We start from the raw sequence: 22,169 nt of genomic DNA, 5'->3' as shown, positions 1-22,169 counted from the left end.
ACCCTAACCCTAACCCTAACCCTAACCCTAACCCTAACCCTAACCCTAACCCTAAACCCTAACCCTAAACCCTAACCCTAACCCTTATTCTATTACTAAATACCCTATTATATTATCTAATAACTAACGATATTTATAAGAAGACCCGATAACTTCTATAAAGATATAATATTTTCGAAATTATTATATATAGAAACGCTATAAATTAAACTATTATCTTAAATATAGATATACTATTCCTAGTCCCTATTATTAATCGTAAATATATACGTCTTACTTCGTTTATATTTACTTTCGGTTAATAGGAGTATTAAGCGACTTCCTAAAGTACGATAGACTCCTTTTAACCGTTAAAGGATATATATTTTCCTAAATAATAATAAGTAAATATAATTAGCGTTATCGATAGGTTACGTATAAGTTCTTCCGCGCTTAGTAGAAGGTTACTATTAATACTAAACTCGAACTATCTCGAGTATTTAATATAGAGATAGATCTTAGTACTATATTTCTCGTAGATTATTACTAACCTTTTTATTACGTTTCGTATACTCTTCGAAAAGTTTTCTTTCTTCCTATTACGCCTTCGAGTCGGTATTCGAGATCGGTCGGATATTATTCGATTTACCTTTACTCTAGCGATCGTAGAGATATACGTTAGAATAGGGTTTCTTAAGATTATATATAGCTTATTTAAATATATCCTAATACCGGTACGGGGTTAAAGGACTAGACCTAGGACCTAATTAAATATAGACCGCTAGAGCCCTAAATTAGGTGTTACGAGACGGCGGTACTTAGACTAGCTATAAGATAGAACTTATACGTAATATTATCCTATATAATATATCTACGCTAAGCTCGACTATCGTATATTAATATAAAGCTCTATAATATAGTTATACTTTCGATTAAAGGCTAATTATAAGATACGTATATAACGTAATTTAATTAATATTAAATTACGCGAAATAATAATAAGCTATAGTTTATTATCGGTAATATAGATAATATCTTAATAATTAACTAATTTACGATTAACTATAGCGATAACCTATAGTCTTACGGCTAAGATAGTTACCTAGAGATACTATTAATAATATCGTGGCTATAGTATTAATATCGGCGCGATCTTTACTAGTTCTATGTCTGATACTAGCTGACTTAGCGAGAAGCGATGAAAAATACTACCCTAAAGACCTTACTATCTAATATCACTTTATAGACTAACTAAGAAGGCATCTAGCCGAGCTCTTAGCCCCCGAGGCTATCTTAAGAATTAGAATAATAGTACGAATACGGAAAGCGCTGCCGGCTACTAATTAGCTATAACCTATAATAATATTCTTCGGGTTAAAGGCGTATTATATAAGGTTGGAAAAAAGCTTAGAGAAGGAACGTTCGGTATTATCTATGCGGCTATCGACCTATTAAATTATCGGCTAGTAGCGATTAAATTTATAAGTAGCTATCTATTAGAATACCGGATCCTTAGACTAACGCTGCTATAGGAGCGTTATGAACCCGGTAAACTATAATTTCAGACTAATTATAAGATATAACTTTAGACCGAATACGAGGTATATAGAAAGCTGAAAGGATCTGGTAAGGACTTCTATGCATTAAATCCGAACACTATAGGCTAATCATTACTAATAGACGGCATCCCTAACGTATACTACTTTAGGCGGTACGGCCTCTATAATATCCTCATTTTGGATTAATTGGGACCCTCCCTGGAGGACTTATTCGACGGTTGTGGGCGGAAGTTCACCCTAAAGACCGTGGTAATGATCGGAAAACAGATGGTGCGTGGCACTGCATGGCCCTGATCGTTAGGGCAATCCAGCTAAAGTCTTTAGATATCAATAGCGGAGGCCTTGCATGGACAGGGGTTGATACACCGCGATATAAAACCGGAGAACTTCCTCATCCATGGACCAGGCAGTAAGTACCCTAACAAAATTTCCCTTATCGACCCTGCCATGGCGGAGAACTATCGATGTTCCAAGACCGAGAGACATATCCCCCCGTGCGAAGGCATGGATCTGGTGGGGACGGCTCGGTACATGAGCATCAATGCACACCTCCGAAAGCAGCAGTCACGACGAGACGACCTTGAATCCATATTCTACGTGCTCTTCTACCTCATGAGGGGAGGCCTGCCATGGCAAGGCTTAAAGGCGCCTACCAAGGAAGACAGACTCGACAAAATTCTTGAAATCAAGCAACAAAGGTCGGCCGATAGCTTGTGTGGTACCCAGTCCACGATGTTCGTCAAATGCCTTGAGTACGTACGCGAACTGGGATTCGAACAAGACCCGGATTACGATTACCTCAAATGCTGTCTCACCAAAGCTTTGGAGATGAATGGAGAGGCCGAGGACGACAGGTACGACTGGGATACATGCTCCTTCCCTGCTTCTCCGTTGATTTCTCCCTCTTCTTCTCAGACTTCAGAGTATGTCAGGTCTACTGAACAAAGTGGCGATCCATCTCATGTCGTATCTGGGAGCCGGCTTGGGAAGGCGAAGGATACGCTCGCGGCGGTGAAAACAGTCGCTTCTCGCTGGCTGACAAACCCTTTATTCGTGACACAACCCAGTTGCCCCAAGAGCGGGAGAATTCACTATAATGCAAAGGCGCAAGCAACACTTAACGAGATATCCCAGTTCGTGGGTCACTCTATCCGTCAACTCAGGCGTCATCAAAGGGAAGTAAAGAGGGATTTGAGTGTGGGGAAACTAGGCGTCACCAGCCACAACAACCTAAATATTGGCTGCGACAGGCTTGAGAGTGCTCTGAAGTCTTACGACAAACTGTTGCGAGCCCTTGAATATGTGGCAGTGCTTTCAGAGAAAGCCAGTTGGGAATTCCTTCGCAAGGCAAGCAGTGACGACGTTGTGGGCTTAAAGACAGAGTTGAATGGGGTTGAAAGCCTGGTCGAGGACTGTCTAAAATTGGTGGAACAGACCGACAATGCGACTATCAGTATCAGTAGAACGTCTTTTGCAACAAGTCAAGACTCAGAACTGCCCTTGGAGATCGATGAGATCTATGCTCATCCTGGGGATGAGACTCACCAGCAGACCAGTACGACTTTTGAGAGTCGAGGAGGGAAAGGATCAAGAAATGAAGAAAGTCAAAGACCGGATACAACTCAGGACAAGTCTCACGCCCAGAAACGGGGCCATACGACTCTCAGCCCTGGACCGCGGCCGCATAAACGACCATCTTATGAAAGTCTTTCTAGTCGGGCAGATGACAGATGGCCACATGGAGATGGGGGTTAGCGGTCAGTTGACATACTCCCAACGCAAGAGCATATCATTGACGACCTGGATAGGGGAGGTGAACAATAGTGAGTGACAGGCGCCAGTAGACTTCATTTTGAGATCACATGTCAAAGGAGTTTCGTGAGGAGCGAAAGCCTCCAAACAACTGCTGATCTCTTTGGGTCCACTTGATCAGTACACTCCTAGAGTGGGCGATATAGCCTCAAGAAGGGCATGATATCGCTCATGAACCGTTCTTCCGCGCCTATAAGGACACCGTGGTCCCTCATAGATTGCAACCCCTTCTTCTCATGAACGTGCTACAGGTCCAAACTGTGATCCAGTGCCAGGTCTCTCTCGAGTTCATAGTGCTTATTCTGATCCGTCCTCCTACCTTTCGGCATTGCCAGTCACAGAGTGAATTCCCGGGATAAGGGGCAGTGGTGAACTAATAGCCGGCTGCGAGTCGCACCCACCGAGCTACCAAGGGGTTAATGGCTGAGTGTAGTTGGGATATAGTTGTTAATCACCATTGGAGGCTGTCCAGTCGGAGCTGGTTCCGGGTCGACGCGCTCCCGATTGCGACTGCTGCTCCTCAGCATACGACTGGGCCAAAGTCTTTTCTTGTACATCACTGGAAATCCGACTGATCAACTTTCTGCACGAATATGACCAGGTCTTTGAGGTGATGTCGTAAAAGCTTGTATGCTTCTTGCCAATCAGACCTTGCCAGCGATATGACCCACGATCACAAGGCGTGCCCGTATACCGCATGACGCGAAACAAAAGCGATAAGCCTCTGGGCGACCCAGAACAAATTATGAAGTATCCACAACGTGCCATTTTCTGCAAACATAGCAGCGGAGGCTCCTCGTGTCTTTCACTGTACTTCCACATGCGACCAGTCGATTTTCAACTCGCCGGACAAAGACGCGTACTATGGAAGAGACGTCATGTGCTATATGGTTCGTCTGCTGTCGATTGAGTAGGCAGTTAACGATAATTGTGTCTTTTTTGTGGGTGTCCGTTCGGTGACAGTATCCTCGATCAAGAAATTAGATTGAGCCTTGTAAGCTTGGTAATGTGTGTCGCACCTCCAAACTTCGCCTCGCAGCTCTTTGTAAAATTCTATTCTCCAGACATGGTGATAGTTCTGATACGGGTTTGCTCGACTTCGTCTGAGCCTTTGCAGAGTCGGTCAACTTAGTCCACAGGTGTTCGTCACAAAAGTCACGTGAGGCTACCAGCCAGCGCTGCCGTCAATTCAAACCTATCAATTCAAACAGTCAAACAACCGATCAAGTCACACATATTTCACGATTTAAACAGTCAAACTACCCCATTCGGATTGATTGGCTGTTTGGATACTGTCAAGTCATGTGGGAATCTCGGGATTTCTATATTCCGGCGTATCATGTGACCGAGAAAAGGGAATTGCACGCGAACTTGGGCTTCAAGTTTGCGTGCAATTCTTGTGACTGGGGTAGGATTCGAACCTACGCCTTCTGCCAATAAAGTCAGAATACCATACCACTAGACCACACAATCTTATTGAGAGCGCTGCAACAATGATACTAAGAAAGTTCCGAGGGCTGACTAATCCTACACTCCGAAATATCGCGTAGATGTGTAACGCAGTTTCAAACACTCCAGCCCTCTATTCGCGATATCACTTCAATCCCTCCGACAGCCACCCCACGACCTCTACCTTCCGAATATCAACCCGCCGACTTCAAGAACCCTCAATATTTCCCTCAAGATCTTCAATTCGACTCCAGTTCCAACGATATCGTCACAACTATCAGAGACTTCGCAATCAAACAACGTAGCAGATTCCCACCCCTTCCCCATTGCGACCTGGCGTCGCCGTCGCTTCACCCTCACGTCACAGATTGCACGGAAGGGAGCAAGGGATCGCAGAAGCTGGATACGTGCTTATGGGCTCTTTATTACAGAGATCCTCGAAGGAGATACGATTGGGCCAAGCTTCTGGCTCTGTCAACGATGTGACGAGACTCACAACGTTCAGCTCTTCAAGGCCACCTCAACAACCTCTGCAACAAGTCATCTACGGAAGAAGCATAGGGTATTCGAATCCTCAAGTGAACAGACGGAGGAAGACTCTTCAAGCACTTCAGAGTCAACGCCGCGGCGTACCATAATACACAAGTCTTCGACAGATCAAGCAGAAGAGCTTGCTCTTGCATTCGTCGTGACGACAAACCAGCCCTTCGATATCTTTAATAGCCCATACCTCAGTCGGCTCCTTACGCAACTGAATCCTCATATCGCCCCAGTAATACCCTGGGGACGAACCTCTCTCCGACAGAGTCTCTCCAGGGTTTTCACCGCAAAGAAGAAACAGATACAACATCAGTTAATAACTTCAAAGTCTCAGATCCACCTTACATTCGACCACTGGACCTCTCCGAATAGCTTGGCGATACTGGCCGTTTCCTGTCACTATATAAGCTATAGTGGCGTTCGACAGCAGCGTCTTCTTGCTCTCCGACAACAGTGCGGAAGCCACACAGGCCGGAATACCGCAGCCTTTATTATATCCATCATCAGGGAGTGGGATATCTTAGATCGTATTGGCGTCTTGGTCTCAGACAACGCGCAGACTAACGATTCTTGTGGTCAAGAGCTATTCCAGCAGCTAATTCCATCTATGACGATTGATGACGCGTTAGAACCACGAATACGATGCTATGGCCATATCCTGAACCTCGTTGGAAGGGCTTTCTTATATGGAGAGGATAGTGAGGTCTTTGAACAAGAATCGCAAGCCCTAGAGCTATCAAGCGACTCTCAAGACTCTCTTCGTCACTGGAGGAAGAGGGGACCTATTGGTAAGCTTCATAACATCGTCCAATGGGTTCGTTCTTCACCACAGCGTAGTGAATACTTCCAAACCATCGCCAAAGAAGCTCAAGAAGCCGACGATAGCTTCCAAATCTACCAGCAATCCGACCTTGAGCTCCGGCTTATCCTTAATAACGAAACGCGATGGAATTCAACGTTCTTAATGCTCGATCGGGCCCTCAAGAAGCGTAGCGATATCCAAAGCTTCCTCCAGAAGAATCTCTCTGAACCCGACCCCCATAAACGTATACCGGAAGACGACGTTCTGACCTTTGAGGATTGGCGCCTCCTTGTAGAACTCCGCGAGGCTCTTGAGCCATTATACCGACAAACAATCCGCGCGCATGGATGGGCTAAGAATGGAAGCCATGGGGCGCTCTGGGAGTTACTCGTGGGTATGGAGTATATCTTGGAGCAAATGGAACAGTGGAAGTCGTTCTTTGACGACTTCTCTAGTACCAGAGACTCTCCCCGAGTATCTACAACTCGTCGGAGAGGTCGTCAACCTCGTACGCAAAGCTCCATCACGCCCCCATCAATCCATTCCCTCCCCATACACACACAGAGCGAATATTCCACGATGCCCTCTCATCGCCTCGAGGCACTCTCCGAAGACTCACGACAATACTTCCGTCTCTCTATCACGAACGCGTGGAAGAAGCTCAATCAATACTACACCAAGCTAGCAGAGTCTCCATTATACGCGGCAGCTGTTATCCTCCACCCTGGGCTAGGAATGCGATGGCTGGAGGCGCAGTGGACGACGCCAGAGCAGTTAGTATGGCTTCACGAGTCTCGTACCAGCTTACGTATCTATTGGGAGCGATGGTATCGCCAGGGTCAATCACTATCACAGCAGGATATACCATTAATAGCTATGGGCTTCAACGAAAGGTATGCCCAGACGAAATCTTGGGTACGACTTCACGTCTCCCGTTCTCGGCTTGATGTCTGTATCTGTCGGGTTTGTTCTTTGGCTACGAACCGGAAGGGTTTCGGGAAGTAGCTGGTAGGTCGTACGCTGTTTAACTAGTATAAGGTATTTCGTCCTGTCGTCGTTGTCGTTTCCTCGTATCGCGTAATGATGCGATCCGTGGCCTCGTAGAGCGCTTTAATCTTCGCTTTACCGGACGCGGGACTGAGGAGCTCGGCCCCGCCCTATTATTCGGTCCCCAGGAACAGGGCATAAGGGCGCGCCTGGGGTCGTAAGGTTAATAAGCGAAGAAGCCGGCGGTCTATGTCGCGGTAGGTACGCTGCCACTGCGTCCGCGCGAGCCACGGTTGCATTTCTGTATAAGGTGTCTCGCCGGCGTCGTCATGGCCCGAAGGAGACCGGTATGTTGTCGGTACCTGTTGTATACGTGGTGTAAACTGATGGAAAATCTTCTCGTGGGCGAGCACGTCGTGTAGGTGGCGCGTCGCCGTAGTCGTCGTATCGAGCCCGATATCGGTACTGGTATCGCCGCTCCGGGGCACAGTCTAGTGTTCGGACCAGGGCGGGTTCCTGATCCACGACTGTAGGAGGACGGAGGTAGCGCTGCGTCGGTACCTGCCTTTGGTAGTTACGGTCGAATGTTCTTGTTTAAAATGCCGTACCATTATCGGCTTGCTGATTGTACGGAACGAGTAGGATTCGCATTGGAACCCATCGTGCAGTTGAAGTTGGTCGGTGTAAGGGGAGTTGTCGGGTCGTGGCGGGGCCGTTGTCGGGCCTCGAAGACGATGACACTCTTCCTGAAGTTGGTTTTCTCGGATAATGCTTGCGATCTCTCTCCGTTTGTCGGTGGACACGTCATGCCGATTCCGTAAATAGTCGTTGACGCTACTCGCTACAGGCGACAAGGCGATACGGCACGTTTTATAACCACACACTAGGAGAAGCACGTCGTGAAGTATTGTATGCTGTACGCTCGCGAGGAGCGTTGCCTCCCGATCCTCCCTCTTCCGTTTCTTTCTAGCTTGCTCGTACAAGAGGCCTTCCTAGCGAGCCTTTCTGAGAGGAGCCGGTGCCAGCGGCCGACGTAGTATGGAACCCGAATCGCATGTCTAGATCGGAAACCCGGTTTCCTGTCAGGTGCCGTCTAGAGGGTACAGCGCGAGCGCCCTCGTCATGGTGTAAAGTAGACTAACCAATAGTTGTCGTACGCATCGCCGTTATCGTAGTGCCCCACGTGTATGTGAGATGACAGGCCGACCTGGTTTAGGGTGGAGAAAAAATGTGATGGATTTGGTAGCGGAGCAGAATCAGGACCTGATTTACTATGAACGCGATCCGCAATGCGTCGTGCGATGTGGTTGAATCCGGACCTGATTCGAGGGCGCAGAGACCATACGAACAAGCCAGGGTCGCACCAATCACCATCAGGGTCGTACCACGTGAATCAGGTCCTGATTCACGAAACCCTTGGTACATGAGATTCTTCCGGTCCCAGCGTAGTATACCTGTCGAGAGTATATATTAAACCTGAGAACGTGACTCTGAACGTAGTATCGTTTAGCTTTACACGTTTTAATGGATTTAAAGACTCAGATTGATCACTATCGTGAGAAAGTGTAAAAGGATGTCCATCCCTATACCCGATTGTCCTATTCTTAATGCTCCTTGTTATTCAATAGTGAGGCCATGTTGGAATGGCTCACTACGTGTTTCCTGGATCACTGTTTCACCACGTAATCCATTATGACTTGCTAACGCGTAGGATGCCCATCTCATCTTGTAACTTCCCGAGGCGCGGTTGTATCCATTGTAACGAGTGCGCAACGCCTTACGACACCACATCGTCTCAGAGTCACAACCTAAGCTTCTGCTAACAGGAACCCTAACCCTCTGACAGTGTTCCCCCTTGGAAGCTGCCAGGTCGTAACAGCTTGTTGCTCGTCGTGCGGCTTCCGATTCAGCTAGTAGTCCCGGATGCGTAGGATAAGGTATAAAGCGAAGTTTATATAATGTAGTTAGTTTCTTTTAGTGTTAACGATTTACTTTATTCTTATTCTAACCCTCTCTTCGTAGATATATCCGATATTATATAATAATCTTAATTCCCTAAGTATATACCTATTAGAGGAGTATACTCTGCCGATATATTATAGAGCTTTAAGTCTTTATAATTATAGAGTAAATTAAAGGACATCCATTAATTAGAAACGCGCTTGAGATTAGTATAGAGAATACTATCGTCGGTGTTTTCTTTAGTAATTCGTTAATGTCTTCGTAGAACTTCGAAAGCTCTCTTTTATATGAGGAGGCTCGTTTATATAAGTAATAGCGAAGTCGCTGCCTGCCCCGCCGGGTTTGGCGGCGCGCCCAAACGGGCATCGCGCCACGTCGGCGGCGCTGGGCCTGTGGCCATCCCGCTCCCGCGCACGGGCCCCGCCCCTCCTCTTCCATAAGTAGGCGTCCTCCCGCCGCGACGTCGTCGCTCGTACTCTATACTTTTTGACCTCCTCCTCGCCGTCGTGCCGTCCTGGCTCCCCAGCTCGCCTGCCTCGTTTTCGACGGCTCCGCCCCTGCCCCTTCATTTCCGCTATCATGCTGCTGCCTGCTTAGCCCGGCTGGACGCCCGGCCTCCCCGAAATGGCCGCATCCTCGAAGCAGGACCTCGATCGCCAACTCGACCATTGTCCCTGCCGCGTTCCCGGCCGCTCGTCTCAGCTCTGGCGATCCTTGACTGTGGTCCACCCGCCTAACTGGTCTCGCACGCCCAAAGCCCAGTGAGCGTTCCCAGTGCTCGCGCTGAGCAAGCCGCCCCGGCTGACGTCTCCTGCCGCCTGCCCTTGCAACGAGCTTGAGGCTAGTTTCCTGCATGGCAGCGTCTCGGGCAATCCCCTTCCCAATTCGACACCCCTAACCCCTCACTCGGCACCATCGCCTACGCCGACACCTTGCGATTGGACGACTCGGTTCCATACTTCGCTTTTTCGCTGCCACTCTTCTTCGCCTGGGCGTTTCGTGCGACACATAGTGCAAGACACCCTAGCAGGACTTGGCCGCCCGCCCCCGCTTCGTGTAGAACAAGAAGCCGAATACGATCGATAGCTTCGTCACGGAAGGACGGCGCATCGCGGCGCATTTTGCTTCTTGGCCCCAACCTGTGAGGCCTCCAGGCCTTGTACTAGAGCGCCACCGGGTCAGACCAACGGGATGGACCCCCTGCGATCAGGTTTCGCTTGGAGATCTGACTAGTTCATTTCAGTTCCTCCTCGGACGAAGGGAACGCAGTTGGTAGGCAATGACTCGGTTCTTGGAAAGCGGCGAGTCCGAGAGTCGTACGATGTCAACCGATGCGATTGGAGGACGGCCGAGGACGCGATGCTTTACGACGATCCGCTACAGAAACACCATCGAGGGAGGTGATGCAATTATCAGGCGGGTCGATCGTCGTAGGGCCTGGGGCAAATTCGTTCGTGCTAAGCATTTATCCGATATTGCCTACCAGCAAGTCCTGACGTTTGCTGACATGACTCTGGCAAGGACTTATTCGGGATCATCAGCGAAACTAGGGATTGTCTATAAAGCCCGGGACGTTCTCCTAGACCCCTCTTTGACTTCCTAACTTCTTCACCGTACTCTTTCCTCACTCGCCAGAAATCTATCAAGCCGGACTGGCATATTCAAACTTCGCAGCCATGCAAGTCAGTCTTGATCGCATAGAATTCTACGAGCCCGACCCCAAAGCGCCGAACCTGCCGAGACTATCAACTTTAGCCATTCCCAGAAACGAGGTTCTCTCCGCACCCGATGAGCGTGCCGAGCAGCCGAGGCTATGCGGCAAAGACCCGACCTGGGAAGGTGTCATTGTAATATCAGACAACGACGGCAGCGACGGCGAGAGCAGCAGCGATGGAGACGCCCGAAGCAGCACTTCTAGGCCTAGGCCCGAGAAGCAGGCCTCACTTCCTAATGGATGCGTTAGCCCGCGAACGATCTCGAAATTCCCCGTCGGCCCGATCTTCGACCGAGTTAACCATCTCCTTGTCGACGCCAATTTGCAACCTGCCGAAAAGCTAAGAGCCGATGCAGCGTCGTCATACGATCGAGGCTTCCCTCTGATGCAATGCACTTTACAAACCCCGTCGAGTTCCCCTCAGCAAACCCTCTTCCCCGCTCCCGGTGCCCCTGCATTCGAAGACGACACCAACATGCAACGGACCCAAAGCCCCTCGATGCCGCTCTCAGGCACTGCTTACGACACGCTCCACCTCTTGTCGCGCCACGCCGGCAGTCTACCACATTCTTCCGGCAACACATCTCGGGGCAGCTCAGTCGAGCCAGATATCGAAGCTCAGGAACGGTGGCTTCTGCCTTCGCCCTCGGACAGACAGGTTTTGGACCAGATCATCGATGGCACCGCTGACAAGGGAGGTCCGTGTCATGCGACAGCAGTCGACACAAATGAAGGCATGCCAGCTTTAGCCTCGTCTCTGCCTGTCTCCTCCCTTGTGTCCCACTTATCCCCATCGATGTGCGTGGGGTTACAGTTAGTCCAACCCAACTCGCAGGACACGAGACGCGCTCAAGAAGATACCATCTCCCCCTGCACGACTGGCAACACTTTCTACGACTTGGAAGACTCTGTGACGTCCACCGGGCCATCGCCATGTGGCACGTCACCTGTATCCACGCCCACCACCATACCGCGGCTGCAGGCGCGAACGCACGATCCCATTTCGCCGCTCAGACTCAGACGAACCCGAAGTGCACGCCCTACCCATAGCACCCCTCAGCGATACAGCGCACGTCTGCGCGCTATATCCCGCAACGCACTAGGTGCCCGTTTCCAACACAAAGCAAACCATGATTCCGACTCCAATGACGGTTCATCGTCTGAAGACGGAAGCGACAACGACACAAGCTATACAACGAGGTCGATCAACTGCATAGAAGAAAGGAGCAACGACGGCCTAGACGGAGATGTTATGCCGGCACCAAAACGTCGCAAGTCATCATCTCCACAGGTCGTTGCGGCTCAACGTCGAACCTTGCGACAAGCCTCGAGGTTGTCAGCGGCCGGTGCCAACACTTGTGCCACGGGAAATGCCCGAACTCGTGGTATCGCTACCCCATCATCATCCTCTCATCAATCGTCCGACCGAGACTCTGTCACGGACCGGTCTGTCGCCCGGGTTGAGGAGTGGCCATTGCAGGACGTCGCTCTGAAGCGTGTGACAGTGAACGGCGTGGCAACATTCCAGCTCCAGTTCTCATGGGACCGGCGTGCGGATCATCGCCGGGATCACCGCATTACAGAGACACGAGACCCTTGGTGTTCAGCTAGGAAACGACACAAGAAGAAGCATGCCTCAAGTTCGGGCAGACCATTCACGAAGGATGAAGACCATTGTCTGATGAGGCTTAAGGAGGAGGATGAACGGTTGTCTTGGACAAAGATTCATGAACTGTTCACGAAGTCCTACCCCGGCCGCACGAAGGGGTCCCTCCAGGTGCACTACTGTACCAAACTCAAAGGAAAGTCTGATAGCCTGATAATGTTGAATTGATGTGTTTGTACGGTATATTACCTACATATGTATGCCTTCCCCTAGGTGAAAGGTTGTCGTACAATTTGAGCTGGGCTAACATGCTTGCCTCTATCCAGGAAAGGTTGTCGTACAATTGTCGAGTATGCTTGCCGGGCAATGCTTTGTCGACTTCCTTGGAGAGCTTTCCAACGCTGTCGGGCAGTCGCCTCTCTACGCGTAGTTGACGCCTCGCCGTATTGAGGGTATTTCTGCTGAACGACGCATAGGGACCTCCGCAGGGGACGCATTTGAGGATGGCCTCATCGCAAGTGCTGTGGTGGTGACCTTCTCTGGCGCATCCCCCGCAAACTTAGGGCCGGCTGCACTGGTAGGCTCTGTGGCCGGTCCCGACCTGCTGGTAGTTGTAGTACTGGTCAGGGCGGACTCGGTGTTCCCAGACTTCGGTCCGTCCAGACTCTCCCCCGGCGTACATGAATCTGTCCGTTAACAGCTTCTCCGTATCTAACGCCTTAGTGAGGTAAACAGCCATAGAGCCGTATTCTTTTGGAGGACCGTTGATGCTGAGCTAGCTTATTTTCGTAATCTGAACGTTGTTTTCTTAGCCGATCTATTTAGCGATATCGATGCGGATTTTGTCTTTCTCGTCTAGGACTACCGTACGCTTTACATAGTTGACTTTAACGCGGTAGAGGTCGTCTCGTAGCATTCTAGCTTCTCGGGGTAACTTGGATTCTACTATGCACTTAACTAGCTTAAGTTCCTCCTCGTTTCTGCAGGCGATTCTGATTCGGGACTTCTTAGAGTCTTTAGTCACGGCGAGGCACCGCCAGTTATCCTAACCTTACTCTGCCCTAACCTTGTCTTCCGTGAGGATACGAACAGCGCCCAGTATGAGCTGTTCATCTTGTTCGTTCTCGATTCTCGATAAGTCGATCGTGCAGAAGAGCGTGTCTGCTTGGGTCGGTGGTGCTACCGTGGTAGACGGCCTCGCATTGCTGGTCGGTGACATTCGGGCGACGTCTGTATACGAAGCTTCGGCTCTGCGCTGCTCTGCTGCCGTTGCTGTGCTTGCTACGATGCTTTTACGTAAAGCCTGGACCTCGGTCGTAGTCGCATGTTGGGCTTCCTTTAGCTCGTTGACTTGGTTTTGGAGCTCTTCAATTCGTGCTGCCTGCGCCTGAGACTCTCCTAGGACTTGTTCGAGGATGGATGTCTGTCGTTCCAGCTGTTTCTGTATATCGCGTAGTAACGCCCTTCCGTCTAGCTGCCCCCCGTTGGTCCTGGAAATTGGTCGTCGCACCGTCGATTTAGTACTGCGCCCTTTGGTTCTTCGCTTCGTGACTTCCGTATTATCGGTCGCATTGTCGGTTGCTTGATTGTCGATAGCTTTATCTTCGATGGCTTCGTTGTCGGTGGCTCGATTGCCGATGGCTTTGTTGCTCGGCTTGGGCCTCGGTCGAAGTTGTCGCCTCTCACCACCATCCCTCTCTTCCTCATCCGACGCGATATTGATCGTGTCGCGTTCGGTCACTATGGCTGAAGGTGGGGCGCTACGTGGAGTGGGATCCACTAGTTCGCGTCGCGCCGTCCCGCGTTAAGACCAACCCACCCACGATCAATCTGATACCGTATTTCAACGAAATAGTGAATGCTTTAAATCTTGGAGTCTCTCTGGAGCTCTTCTTTGATCGCCCTTGTTCGGTCCCGGGTGGTTCCGTGATAGTATAGCTAGTACTGTACAGTAGCGGCCGATTTGAGCGTCCGCCTAGGTAAATATTAAAACATCTTTAAGCCCAAGAAGTAGGGTCTCACAGTGTGATGTATGAAAGGTGTATCACTGGAACAAACGCCGGTCTAGATTAAGGCCATCCGTGTAGGGCCACGACCATCTGGAACACAAAGGACGTGGATAACCAATTGCTATGATGACAGTGATGACAGAATAAGTCAGATAAATACAAGCCGGAATAAAACGGTAGCATAAAGGTAACCATGGCAAACAGATAGCCGTTTCAGCGAAGAAGACAGTTCACGGGTCGTCTACTGACTGTAACCAAGGTAATGCTGTATGCGTTCAGCGATTCAAGACGGATAGTCATTCGACATGAATCCTCCCACGCACAGCCTCCACCTAGGCCAGTATCTCAACCGCTTTCTTAACCGCTTTCTTAACCTGGCCGTTGGCTTGATACGCTATGGCGAGCGCGTGTTGCGATGCTAGTCGAGATGGGTGGTCCCCTGCTAGCGTACTCTTACGTATCGTCACTATATGCTCTAGTATGTTAACCGATTCCGTGGTTCGTCCTTCTCCCCTAAGGCATCGTCCTGCCTAGAAGCCTAATTCGTACTCCTCGTGTCCCTAGTCTCCCCTTCGCACTGCTATGTGGATCGCCCTTAGCATATGCGGTATATATCGACGCTAGATCTCACGCTTCTCCTACTTATCAGACCTAGAGATAGTCGCCAAGTGCGCTATAGCTGCTCGCCGCACCTCTTCAGAGTTGTCTTATATCTGCATTTAGCTCCGCGTTGCCAGGTACACTAGGCTATGTATATCGAATACTGGTCCGTCTACTGGTTCGTCCTCTCGCTCTTGTAAGAAAGTATACCCCCTGAGAGTTCTAAGCGTATAAATAAGATATTCCTTTGTGTGTAGCGGAGGTAATATCGGCTGTGGTATCGCCCGCGGTTCTACCTGCGATATGAATAATAAAAGCTCCGCCGCTGGCTTATCGATTCGGCGAATCTCCTCGAAAGAAATGAGCTATATTATGGCTATAGTATGCCGAGACTCCCGATATCGCGTCTAGCGGTTAGGGAATTCCCGGCTTAATAGACTGATGGCCTCTTGGTCTGTATCACGTAGGAGCGAAAGATACTTTGAGATGGGTATCCTGTTCCTCTTGATATAGGCCGCCGCCTGCGAAATAGCTATCGGGAGATAGGCGAGGTCTAGTGCCCCTACGGCCGCATTATCTATGGTTACATCCTTCGATAGCAGCTTCTGCAGAAACTCTCTGGCCTCCTGATCGTCTATCTCACTCACGTGGATGAAGTCGTCGTCCACGATCGCCCGCGCTACGTCTGTCGATCGTGTCGTTGTCGACGATAACAAGCCAGTGGCAAGACTGAGCTAAACACAGATGTCGTTGCACCAGCTCTTTCGGGTCCTCCTAGCTCGACCCTTCGAGGCCAAGGTCCCTGATTATCTCCGTGCACGCCTGCTCGAAGCCTGCCATGCTGAGTGCTGGTAGCCAGAGGACCGACCAGCTCGGTTTGGTCTCCTTGACCCAGTACGCCATTTGCAGCGCCACCTGCGTCTTCCCTAGGTTTGAAACCACAGCCTAATTGTGCGTTCGTCGGCCTGTCGCCCGCATCCGCCATTTTCTGCTCGCATTTACTTAAATCGACTCTGATCGACCAGCCGCATCCACTCCCCACCACAAAGTCGACCACACCAGCCTGTTATCCCGCAGAACGTACGCCCCAGAATAGATCTGCCCGGGCGGTAAGTCGTGTTGCGCAACTATTGGTGGGCGCTCGCTTGGCATACAGTCGTCACGACTGGTCGTTGGTCAACGCGGGCGCCTGCGGTCGCTGAGCCACCCAACACAAATAGTGTGCACCGCGACGATTGCCCTTAATACTCAGCACCAGCCCGACCAGGCTACAGTTTTCGACTAGGAACCTCTGATTTTAGTCTGCCACCCAACCTATACATTCGGCAAACCAGCTCTGCACCCTCTGGCATGCCACCCTGAGAGCCTATGTATTCCTGACGCGACGCGAACAGATTCGTGGCACCCAAAACGGCACAAACCTCTTCTCTCTGGTCCGTGGAGGAACAGAAAACTGCTTTTCCCCTCTACTGCCGCCATCTACAGCCGAAACGCTTCCCACCCGCCGAGAATCGACCGCACGATCACGCACATCAACACTTACCATCCACGATTGAACGCCTACTCCATACTATACCCGTCATGTCAGATGAACAATGCAATGCGGATGATTACACAGTGGGTTGGGTGTGCGCACTTCCGTTGGAGATGGCCGCCGCCAAGGGAATGCTCGACGAGACCCACCCAAACCTATCCGAGCAGGCGCCGGCTGACCATAACATCTATCTCCTTGGCCGGGTTCAGGGACACAACGTTGTCATCGCCTGCCTGCCCGCCGGGGTTTTCGGAACGACGCCTGCGGCCACAGTCGCTAAAGACATGCTGCGTACCTTCAAGTCGCTCCGCTTCGGCTTGATGGTGGGAATCGGTGGTGGTGCTCCATCGTCACGCCATGACATTCGGCTGGGCGACATCGTCGTCAGCCAGCCGTCTGGGACGACTGGAGGTGTGGTGCAGTACGACCGAGGGATGGATGGGCGGGAAGGCCACTTTGAACGGACTGGATCGCTCAACACGCCGCCTAAGATCTTGTTGAACGCCTTGGGTCGTCTCCAGGCCGACCATCTTACAGTAGACAGCCGCGTCCCCGAGTTCCTGTCCGAGAGCCTCCAGAAATATCCGAAAATGAAAAAGGCATTCAGTTTCCAAGGCGAGTCGAACGACTGTCTGTTCCAGGCAGAATACGAGCATGCCAGCGATGATTCTGGGTGCGAACAATGCGATGGTACGAGGGCCGTTCAACGGGACGCCAGGGATGACACCGATACGGTGGTCCACTACGGCACCATCGCCTCAGGCAACCTAGTGATCAAAAATGCAAGCACACGAGACCGGCTGAGTAGGGATTTCGGGGTTCTTTGCTTCGAGATGGAGGCGGCCGGGCTGATGCAGGACTTCCCGTGTCTCGTAATCCGCGGCATCTGCGACTATGCCGATACGCACAAGAACAAGGCGTGGCAGGGTTATGCAGCGGCGGCGGCGGCAGCGTTCGCAAAGGAGCTCCTTTCGGTCATCCCCCCCGAACGTGTTCTCCTAGAGAGGGCCATCCCTCAGCTAGTCTCAGGTGAGTCCAGGTGATTCCGGGAGAACACAGTGGATGGGTGTCGTTCGTGGTGTCGACAGATCAGTCCAATCATAATACACTGAATTTGCTGATCGGTCGAAATAGACCCCGTGCTCCAAGTCCTTGTGAATAACACGAACGAGGCCATTTCTCAGCATACGCGCAAACAAGATGTCCGATATGAGAATAAGAAGCAGGTCAAGTGCCACCGCACTTTCAAAACCTCCAAGTACGAAGACTTCAAGAACATCAACCCTGATCGGGCTCTAGGCACGTGCAAATGGGTATTAGAGCATCCAAAGTACGTGCAGTGGCAACACAATGCCTGCGACGACCTCCTCTGGATCTCCGCCGACCCTGGTTGCGGCAAATCCGTACTGGCGAGGTCTCTTATTGACAACGAGCTTCGGAGCACAAGCGATCACACGGTGTGTCACTTCTTCTTCAAAGACAACGAGGAACAAGACAGCCTCGCAACGGCTCTGTGCGCTATCCTTCACCAACTCTTTAGTAGCCAGCCACAGCTCCTGCGGCACGCGGCCAGTGCCTTCGAGAAGAATGGAGCGAAGCTACAGAATGAGGTGGACGAACTGTGGCGCATCCTGTTAATGGCCGCTACGGATGAGTCTGCGAATGCTGTGACTTGCGTTCTGGACGCGTTGGACGAATGCTACGAAGACGGTCGACTAAAGCTCATTCGGCTGGTGACGGACTTTCATATCAGCCGCTCCCCATTATCAGGAAGGACGTCACAATTAAGATTCCTTATTACGAGTCGCGTATACTATAATATTAAGTTCGGTTTTAGTTATATTCCCCGGGACCTGCCTTCGATTCGGCTAGCTAGCGAGGAGAATAACGCTAATATTAGCGAAGAGATTAATCTAGTTATCCGATAGAAAATATAGACGGCTACTAATAACTTTCTCCTAGAATAAGATCTACGTAATATACTATAAGAGAAGCTACTATTAACGCTATACTAGACGTACCTTTAGCTATATCTCGTCTAGGTAGAGCTTAAATAGAGTAATAAACGGACTAAGATTTCGTTACTTAGAAAGATCGATACGCTTCTATTAAAGGTAGAGGACGTATACGAGAAGATTCTAAGTAGATATAGTTATAGTTAGGAAGAGGAAGTCGAAATCTTACTTTATATTATTATAGGCGCTCGACGGCCGCTCTCGCTAAAGGAGATAGATATAGCGTTTTAATTAGCTATAGACTTAAGAGGTACTTTATAATACGAGGAACTTAATCTTAATAGTAAGTATCTAAAAACGCGTATTCGGGCGCTTTACGGTCTCTTCGTTTTTATTAGGGATACCTAGGTCTACTTAATCCACTAAACGGCGAAGGAGTTCTTTATAAGAAAGGGGCCCCGTAAATAACGGACTATCGATCGCTAGAAATATACTTTTTATAAGCTAGATTCCTATACAGTTATAATAAAGATCTACGTTTAATACCTTCTCTTTTCCGATATTTAAGATAAAGGTTAGCGGGAATACGAGTAGGGATTAAGACGTATAGCTAATTTCGGGGACTTCCCCTTATTAGACTATACTTTAGTAAACTAGCTAGCGTATTTAAAGGCTATAGACTCCTTAGACGATAGGTTACTAAACCGTATATTAAAGCTATATAATACTTAATTAAAAATATTTAAGTCCTAGGTATTAATATTCTAGACGGCTAACTATCGTTACGATAGTCGATATCGTATTAAACTAGGGTATCTCGTAGCGCTAAACGGATATAATAATATATTAGCGGAGCTAATATTAATATATATAATAATAATCGACGAAGTAGATAGTAATAGTAGGACGATACTAACTTAGGTAGCTTAAAATAGCTACGTCGATATTATCTAACTATTCTTAGATAAGGGGGCGGACGTTAATATATAGGGTCTCTAGTATAATAGCGGCCTATATAGGCCCTTATATAAGGGTAGCGAATACGGTAACGCTCTATATACTACCTTATACGAAGGTTATATAGAGATTATCTAGCTACTCTTAAATAAGGGGGCGGACGTTAACGTATAAAGCGGTAAATATAGTAACGCTCTATAGGCCGCCTTAATTAGAGGTAACGTTAAGATTACCTAGCTACTCTTAGATAATAGAGCGAACGTTAATACGTAGAGCGGTGAGTACGGTAATACTATATAGGCCGCCTTATACGAAGGTTATATAGAGATTATCTAGCTACTCTTAAATAAGGGGGCGGACGCTAACGCATAGGGCGGTAAGTATAATAATACTCTATAGGCCGCTTTATACGAAGGTAAAGTCGAGATTATCCAGCTACTCTTAGATAAGGGGGCGAACGTTAATACGTAGGGCGGCGAGTATAGTAACGCTATATAGGCTACCTTAATTAGAGGTAATATTAAGATTACCTAGCTACTCTTAGATAAGGGGGTAGACGCTAATACGTAGAGCGGCGAGTATAGTAATACTCTATATACTACCTTAATTAGAGGTAACGTCGAGATTACCTAGCTACTCTTAGATAAAGGGGCAGACGCTAATACGTAGGGCAGTAAGTATAGTAATACTCTATATACCGCCTTAATTAGAGGTAATATCGAGATTACCTAGCTACTCTTAGATAAGGGGGTAGACGCTAACGTATAGGGCGGTAAGTATAGTAATACTCTATATACCGCCTTAATTAGAAGTAATATCGAGATTATCTAGCTACTCTTAGATAAGGGGGCGAACGTTAATATATAGGGCGGCGAGTACGGTAATACTATATAGGCCGCCTTATACGAAGGTAAAATCGAGATTATCTAGTTACTCTTAGATAATAGGGTAAACGTTAATATATAGGGTAGCGAGTATAGTAACGCTATATAGGCCGCCTTATACGAAGGTTACGTAGAGATTATCTAGCTACTCTTAAATAAGGGGGCGGACGTTAACGTATAGGGCGGTAAATATAGTAATACTCTATATACCGCCTTAATTAGAGGTAACGTCGAGATTATCTAGCTACTCTTAGATAAGGGGGCGAACGTTAATATATAGAGTAGCGAGTATAGTAACGCTATATAGGCCGCCTTATACGAAGGTAAAGTCGAGATTATCTAGCTACTCTTAGATAAGGGGGTAGATACTAACGTATAGGGTAGCGAGTATAGTAACGCTCTATATACTACTTTATACGAAGGTTACGTAGAGATTATCTAGCTACTCTTAAATAAAGGGGCGGACGTTACTGCGTAGAGTAGTAAATATAGTAATACTCTATATACCGCCTTAATTAGAGGTAACGTCGAGATTACCTAGCTACTCTTAGATAAGGGGTAGACGTTAATATATAGAGCAGTAAGTATAGTAACGCTCTATAGGCCGCCTTAATTAGAGGTAACGTCGAGATTATCTAGCTACTCTTAGATAAGGGGGCAGACGTCTAGCGTCTCGATTCATTAGGCCGTATACTACTCTTCTTAGCCGCGAAGTACGGGTATATTAATATAGTTCGCGTTTTACTCGTAGATCCTAATATTAATAAGATAGTAGAGGATTAATATAATTTAATACTACTCTCTACTACGATACGAAATAGCTACGCTAATATTACTATTATATTATTATCGAATAATAATAGTACGCTAAACGATTAAGATTCTTTTAATTATAGTCTAATATAGTAAACGTATTATAACGACTACGCCGACGTTCTTCTAGTTTTACTTCGTTATATAGTAGAGAAAGATATATTTATAGATAGAGATAATCCTCCTATAATTATAGAATAGACCCTATTTAATACCCAGCAAGTATAATATAATATCTATACGCTTACTATATCTCGTAGAACGGGCCTTTCTTATAAGACGTATTATAGCGGAGGATTCTATATATATAAAGATTACGTTATACTAGGGTTCCGGTACTATAAATCGTCCTATTCTTTAGTAGCTCGATAGTAGTATTTAGTTAATAAGGGACTACTACGGTAACGTTAAACGAGGCGAAAATAGTATTTTAAGTGGCTAGAGGATAAGGATTATCGAGGTAGCTCGCCCGTTAATATAGTATCTATCTAACTTATTCTATTATCACTATCATTATAGCAATTAGTCATCTACGTCCTTTATATTCCAGATAGTCGTAGCCCTATACGGATAGCCTTAATCTAGACCGGCGTTTATTCCAGTAATACACCTTTCATATATCACACTATAAGACCCTACTTCTTAGGCTTAAAGATGTGTTAATATTTGCCTAGGCGGACGCTCAAATCACCCGCTACTGTACACGCAAAAAAGACTAGTTCAGAGTCTTAATATCGCGCTCCGTTAACGCCTCCACTACCGGTATCACCGACAGAATGAGCTTTATTGATTATGTCCGGGTCACCGTCCTACGTCATTCCTAATGCACCTTGCCATGCCTTTCCAAGATGCGGCCGATCGCTCGCCTTCTAATTGCTCGGACTTGAGGTTTTACCCCTGCATCTGTAAATGGCCACTGTCTCGTTTCCATAATTCACCATTGTCTGCTTCGCGATTGAACATCTTGCCATAAAACCAAGGATACTTCGCTTAGCAGGCGATGAACT

General features: G+C 48.3%; 4 protein-coding genes and 1 non-coding gene across 5 annotated transcripts; 4 read left to right on the top strand and 1 right to left on the bottom strand.

Moving 5' to 3' along the window:
* Nucleotides 1-1,790: 1,790 nt before the first annotated feature.
* CSNK1G1 (Casein kinase I) lies at nt 1,791-3,293 on the top strand (the record flags this gene model as incomplete). The annotated part of the gene is made up of 3 exons (XM_028637535.1): nt 1,791-1,808; nt 1,863-2,461; nt 2,606-3,293. 3 exons carry the CDS (start codon nt 1,791-1,793, stop codon nt 3,291-3,293), a joined length of 1,305 nt encoding a protein of 434 aa, XP_028490703.1.
* Nucleotides 3,294-4,750: 1,457 nt separating this feature from the next.
* On the bottom strand, nt 4,751-4,823 carry D7B24_003343. The gene has a single exon. It is a non-coding gene; the product is annotated as a tRNA-Lys (tRNA).
* Nucleotides 4,824-6,303: 1,480 nt separating this feature from the next.
* D7B24_003342 (uncharacterized protein) lies at nt 6,304-7,770 on the top strand (the record flags this gene model as incomplete). The annotated part of the gene is made up of 3 exons (XM_028637534.1): nt 6,304-6,535; nt 6,597-6,649; nt 7,768-7,770. 3 exons carry the CDS (start codon nt 6,304-6,306, stop codon nt 7,768-7,770), a joined length of 288 nt encoding a protein of 95 aa, XP_028490702.1.
* Nucleotides 7,771-10,766: 2,996 nt separating this feature from the next.
* D7B24_003341 (uncharacterized protein) lies at nt 10,767-12,638 on the top strand (the record flags this gene model as incomplete). The annotated part of the gene is made up of 1 exon (XM_028637533.1): nt 10,767-12,638. One exon carries the CDS (start codon nt 10,767-10,769, stop codon nt 12,636-12,638), a length of 1,872 nt encoding a protein of 623 aa, XP_028490701.1.
* Nucleotides 12,639-16,600: 3,962 nt separating this feature from the next.
* Nucleotides 16,601-18,481, top strand: D7B24_003340 (uncharacterized protein; the record flags this gene model as incomplete). Its single annotated transcript, XM_028637532.1, has 2 exons — nt 16,601-17,582; nt 17,688-18,481. 2 exons carry the CDS (start codon nt 16,601-16,603, stop codon nt 18,479-18,481), a joined length of 1,776 nt encoding a protein of 591 aa, XP_028490700.1.
* Nucleotides 18,482-22,169: the final 3,688 nt, after the last annotated feature.

The sequence above is a fragment of the Verticillium nonalfalfae genome (genome assembly GCF_003724135.2).
Source record: "Verticillium nonalfalfae strain VnAa140/NRRL 66861 chromosome Unknown scaffold_193, whole genome shotgun sequence".
In the NCBI taxonomy this organism is placed as follows: Eukaryota; Fungi; Ascomycota; class Sordariomycetes; order Glomerellales; family Plectosphaerellaceae; genus Verticillium; species Verticillium nonalfalfae.
This window is presented reverse-complemented; position numbering and strand designations above follow the sequence as displayed.